At 33.7% G+C, this 6,091-nt stretch overlaps 1 protein-coding gene and 1 long non-coding RNA gene across 2 annotated transcripts; one reads left to right on the forward strand and one right to left on the reverse strand.

The window, feature by feature from the left end:
- Positions 1 to 727: 727 nt before the first annotated feature.
- LOC116775089 (ethanolaminephosphotransferase 1-like) lies at positions 728 to 5,700 on the forward strand. Its single transcript, XM_032667906.2, has 9 exons — positions 728 to 885; positions 1,512 to 1,580; positions 2,030 to 2,231; positions 3,280 to 3,433; positions 3,665 to 3,773; positions 4,357 to 4,514; positions 4,848 to 5,022; positions 5,233 to 5,409; positions 5,593 to 5,700. Exons 1-9 carry the CDS (start codon positions 829 to 831, stop codon positions 5,656 to 5,658), a joined length of 1,167 nt encoding a protein of 388 aa, XP_032523797.2. The 5' UTR covers positions 728 to 828; the 3' UTR covers positions 5,659 to 5,700.
- LOC133319566 (uncharacterized) lies at positions 4,773 to 6,085 on the reverse strand. The gene is made up of 2 exons (XR_009753127.1): positions 5,716 to 6,085; positions 4,773 to 5,402 (listed from the first exon to the last, which is right to left on the reverse strand). It is a non-coding gene; the product is annotated as an uncharacterized LOC133319566 (long non-coding RNA).
- Positions 6,086 to 6,091: the final 6 nt, after the last annotated feature.

Genomic DNA, 6,091 nt, shown 5'->3' on the forward strand with positions numbered 1-6,091 from the left:
ATATGGGAAGATATATTTAGAAAAAGAAAAAAATATATATAAAAATATGAATTCATATAACCTCGCTATTTTAGAGTCGATTGAATATCTTATTAATGACATTGAAAATATGTGTTTTTTGGTAACACGTCCACGATAAGACCTATAGTATCTTAGAGATAACCTAATTTTCATTAAAGTTTATCATTCTTTATCAGACAATTATTAATTATAAACATATAATAAATAATTTATACATATGTTTGTATGTTGAAACTCGAAAACTAATATTGAGTAGAAATTAAGAAACGTAAGTAGAGACAGGTGAAGAGCTATTGGTTTGTAAATGAGTTTTTATCAATGTAAAGTTAGAATAAGAAAATTAACAAATATTTTTTAATTAAAAAATAATTTTCGTTATTTAATGAAAAACCGGAAACTATTCGTATGTAGTAACGATTGAAACATCTAGTAAGCATACTATTAAGTAGGTCTCACAGAATGAAAGTCGATGTTTGAATGAAATCGATGTCTTTGTATCACCGAATGTGAATGGATAACGTTGAAACTGTCGGTATTACGGTGAATTTACTCGTACTAAACATAAATATATAGGTATAATGTTTTATTTTAACATGAGTCTGAAAATAGCGGTTGTTCTGTACTAATATAACAATCAATATTAAATTGTACATCGGTTTCGGACAAGTGTATGTTATCTTATCGGGCGCCATTATCGATGCGTGTGTATGTTTGTTCAATGGACCAGTGCTGTAACTAACAGACAGATAAACTGACGTACTATACATTAATAGTATATAATATTAAAGTTATATGCAATAAATAATTATGTTTGGTTATAAATACTTAACGTCGAAACATTTGAAAGGATTTGACAAATACAAGGTACTTTTATTATTATAATTAGTTTATATATAAGAAGACTGAGTAATTTATTCTGTTGATGAATACGAGCTAATTATTAGTAAGCGTACTACATGTTACTGTCGACACTACAAACGAGACGTTTGCCGTTCCTCATTGAAATCTATTTAAATATTATAATATGCTTAGGAATGAAAAACCGTACACTTTCTGTGTGTAGTGTGATCATCGAAGTATAATTTCGCTAACACAAGTAGAATTTGTCATGTTTTTATTATAAACACACGCTGCCAATGAAAAACCGACAACTATACTTGTTTAGTTTAACTATGAGAACTTGTACTAAGTATATTGATGATAATACGACTATTTAAATATATATATATATATATATATATATATATTCTTTCTTTCTTCTTTCTTCCTAATTATATTTTGTTTGTCTAATGTAATTACATAATATCTTTCGAAATGGGGAAGGCTTTCATACAAATATATTGATAATTTTTTATTAAAATCAGATAACATATAAATGTTTATTTTGTATTAATAAAAACAAACGTATTATGCGTAAAGTGAAACGTTATAAGGAATTGAGTACTGATTGCAAAAAAATGATAATTGAAATTAGTATATAATGGTTACAGTACAGCGCCATAGACACCAGTCCCCTTAGCAGATATGTGATGCATCCATCCTGGAACTTCATGGTGAAGGTATGATATGATAATGATATGATAATGATTACACATTTCAAAATGCGATTTTAAATAAACCGGTAATAAATAGAAATGTTTTTGGGACATCATTTTGAATCCATTATGTTCGGTTTACAGTCCTCATGATAAGGAAAGACGCAGTAGAAGCATAGTAGAAAAATCATTAAACCTGTAATAGGTTTTTATCTCTATTTTCTTTGATATTAATAAATATGTAATATTGAGAATTATACACATTCCTATAATATAAATCACTTTTTTCGTCTGTCAAAAATAAGAATGCTTCCTGAATAGGAAGTATACATTATAAGTGTATTTTTATCGATTAAATGATGTTGTATGTGTTAATCATTTCAGTTACTACCTTATACTTGCTAAGCGTGCAAAGAATATACATCCGTTGATTGGCACGTTGTACCTAAATTTTCATCGCTCGAATCTTTCAGTTCATCCCGAAATCGATAGCGCCGAACCTTCTGACCTTCTCCGGTTTCCTCTGTATGTTGTTGTGTGTTTTAATGCTGCTGGTCTACGACTACGACTGCACGGCATCTGGAAGACCTGGAGATGGAAGAAAGGATGAATACAGCATACCGAATACAGTATTCGTTCTGTGCGGAATACTAGTGTTCTTGGCGTACAATCTAGGTGAGATCGGACTTGGATGTATATGTTAAGAATTAAAATCAATTAGCTCAGCTGATTGGACGTGAAAGAAAGTAATATATATACCTGTAATAACAGCGGATCTCTCTACAACCTGCTAAAAGACTTGGGCCTGTCAAGAACTAGCATCAGTTCATTCTTGGAACGTACGTCGAAGACAGCCCTAGCAGGTTCTTTTAAAATTTGGTTAGGTAGAGAGAGGAGCTTGGACGGTGGAGGTGAGCGTTTAACGCGCGTTAGCTAGGGGCCCCTTAAACCTACACCTGGGTCGCAAGTCCCAGGGACTGTTGAAGTTTCTCTCCCTGCAACGCGATGGACCCGGCACCTGCACGGTGAATTCATTGAGTGCTGAGAAGTTTCGTTTCATGTATTAATGTTATTATGATATAAATGATCTTAATTTTTTCTTAAATCCTCCCAGGGGTTTCATAGCGACATATAAACAGACTGCCAACCTACACAGCCTGTTTGTTGTTATTATATTCGCATTTATAATATAATTTAGTACAACCTGCGGGTGTATTCGAACCTCGGAGGCTGCGGTCGGTGATTCATCTTAATGACTCCTATCAATCAATCATTGATTTATTCGGTATTGTATTATAACACAGCGTACATGTTTAATCTATAGCAATACCTTATATATAACGACATTAAAAATAATCGTTGATGCGACAAATACAATTAGTCATAATATAATAACCTATTTAAATGTGCCGGGTTAAATATAACAGGTCCGAGTCCTGTTCGTTGTGATGGATTTTTAGATTCTGTATTATACATTAATTTAAGTTCAAACGGTATAATTATACTGTGAGCGGATAATTTGTACAACCCGCTTGCTACTTGACGGGACTGTAACGAATTTTATATTCATTTCCAAATTCAAATTTGACATTAAGTAATTCTTTATCTACCCTCGGAATGTACATGTCTCTGTAGGTACGTCACAGTTACAGTATTACGTTCAGACTTCAAGTTTGTTAGTAAAGATCTTGTAACAGATGTAGATCTTAACATTCTCATCTAGATGGTTTGGACGGGAAGCAGGCTCGTCGTATCGGAGTCTCTGGACCTCTGGGTGAGTTGTTCGACCACGGTCTGGACTCCTACATCGTGTTCCTCATACCCTACTGCCTATTTTCAGTCTTCGGAAGAGATCAGTTCTCCATAACCGTCTTCAGGTGACTGTAGTTAATTTAAACCAAACTCAACTTGAGTATAGTTAAATACAAATATAAATATATATATTTAATTCTCTATCAATATAAATTTACAACTAAATTTAATCAATCAAATGTATTAATGCCTCTAATATCTTGTATACGATACTACAACCTCAGCGTGTGTACAGCTAAAGGCACAGTACATGTGTTGAGGCGAGGAAGGTTTCACATATACCGAACGTGTTTCAGAGGCTACCTCATCATATTAAGCATAGTTCTTAATTTCTACGTGAGTCACTGGGAGAAGTACAACACAGGAACGTTGTACCTTCCATGGGGTTACGACCTTAGTATGTGGGTAGGATATTTGATTAGTATTTACCGTAAATATTAAGTTCAAATTGCTTTATTTATTTAATTTCTTTAATTACTAAAATTAATACTGTCTGGTATTAGTTTAAGATAATTAAAATTTATCTTCCATCGAGATTTCATAGTTACAGACCGAGCCATAATCTTAGTATGGCTATGATGTAATATTTAAATTGCTATTGCTTTAAACTTCTGTTTTCTATGAATTTAAACTTAAAATCTCGACTTCTTTAAAGAGACATTCGTTTGATCAAATCGCAAACATAATAAAATGGATATCCAGTATTTGTAACAAAATAACGAATATATTATAATAGTCATTACCAATTTATAATATATGATAGCCTGGTCAATGCATTGATAGGGTTTGAATAATCAGCCTACATACTTATAACATCTGTACCTTAACCACGAGTACAACTAAAATAAATGTTGATATGGAGAATAAAGGAAACCTATGAACTATTTGTATCGATAAAAATCACCTAATATATCGTTATGTTATGTCATCCAACACTAGTTCTAAGGACACTGAACATTTTATATATCCTCCTCGTTATCACGCGTAGGTATCGACGATCCTGTTCCTACAAGCTGGCGCCCAAGGTCCGGTAATCTTTAAAACCTTCGTCTTCAATGACGTGACATTCGTCCAAGCCCTGGAGGTCGCTATACACGCCACTGGCTTATTCACGACCCTGCCGGTTGCCGTTTATAATGTTATCTTGTAAGTTAAGTATCAAACTAAACCGACGTTAGCGCTCCGTTAAAATTAACTACCCGGTTAATGTTTAACTTGACTGCGGACTGTTTTTTATGCTTAACAAGAAAAAATGTAATTATGCTTGCATAAGGAAGCATGGATATCATTGTTGGTCGGTACAGTTAATGCTGGCGAATAAATATCTATTTTCATAATCCAAGCTAACCCATCAGCTATCTAGACTACACAACTTTTATTATTGGTATAGAAAATGATAAAAGATTAAAGGAAGAAAAATTGCTAATATAATTTCGTTACTGTAAATAAGTTGATGGTTTAAATGGAATCCGTTCCCAGATCACACAGGAACAGGACAGGTAAGATGTTGTCTCTGAGGGAGGCTCTCCGTCCGCTGTATCCCATGACGGTACTGACGATCACCTCCACACTCTGGGCTCTGAAGACAGATGCCCTGGAACAAGACCCCAGAGCCTTCCTCCTGGCTTTTGGGACAATATTCAGTAACATAGCGGTACATAATACGTTATATATATTTTATTTTATTACAATTACTTAAAAAAATAACTTAATTTTATATTTTCATGTTAATATTATAAACGATCTAGTTTCTTTACGAGGTCTCTATGTAGAGCTGTGTGTTGGAGTCGTAACAGAATGTGGTACAATTATAAAATTCCCGTTAATGGAATTGGATTCCATTTGTATTCCAAATGTATTCCAGAGCCGTCTCATCGTGTCGGAGATGAGCGGTCAGCGATGCGACGGTGTCAGTCTGCTGAACATTCCTCTAGTGGCGGTGGTGGTGGTGTCTTCGTATCTCCCACACTTGACGCTACCACTGCTATATCTGTTGTTGTTCGTCGTTACCACCGCTCATGTCCATTACGGTGTCTGTGTGGTAAATTATCATATTATATTATATTCATAACTAAATATATACTTCTCATAATTTCCTTTAAACTTAAATGTTTAATTTAAATTTAACGTCTTATATTTGACTATAAAAAATCTATTTGAATTAATTTTATTTATAAAACTATTTAATTGTTTTGAAATACATAACAGAGGATTTTTGTTCCAGGTCCGTCAGATGTGCGATCACTTTAAAGTTAATTGTTTCGCTGTGCCGAGAGATAAAATTAAATGATTTTTTTTTCTATAAATATATAATATATTTTATAGTTATTTATATGGACGTAACAACCTGATTCCCGAATCCATCTTCATCAGGTAGGAACCAAATACGACACCATACAATATAATTCAGAAAATAATAAGTAATTCAATACAATAGCAAAAAATGAGCAGCTCTATTGAGTGAGATGTTTCGTCTGTATGGGTGCGAGCGAGACGGATATATGACACTCGCAGTCGATCAGCTCCGTCTTTAAATTATACGTTCTCATAGCCTTGTATCAAACCGGGTAGTTGGAGAAATGACTGAACGCTTACTCCGATCTGTTGCAAAATCGACTGTATTGTTATAAGTTAAGGTTATATTTCGTTTGCTAGGGGAAGGCTGATGAGTTTTTTAGTCAGTTATAGGAAATTCAGTAATGGGGGGTGCTGGACATGGACAC

The sequence above is a fragment of the Danaus plexippus genome, chromosome 25, assembly GCF_018135715.1.
Source record: "Danaus plexippus chromosome 25, MEX_DaPlex, whole genome shotgun sequence".
In the NCBI taxonomy this organism is placed as follows: Eukaryota; Metazoa; Arthropoda; class Insecta; order Lepidoptera; family Nymphalidae; genus Danaus; species Danaus plexippus.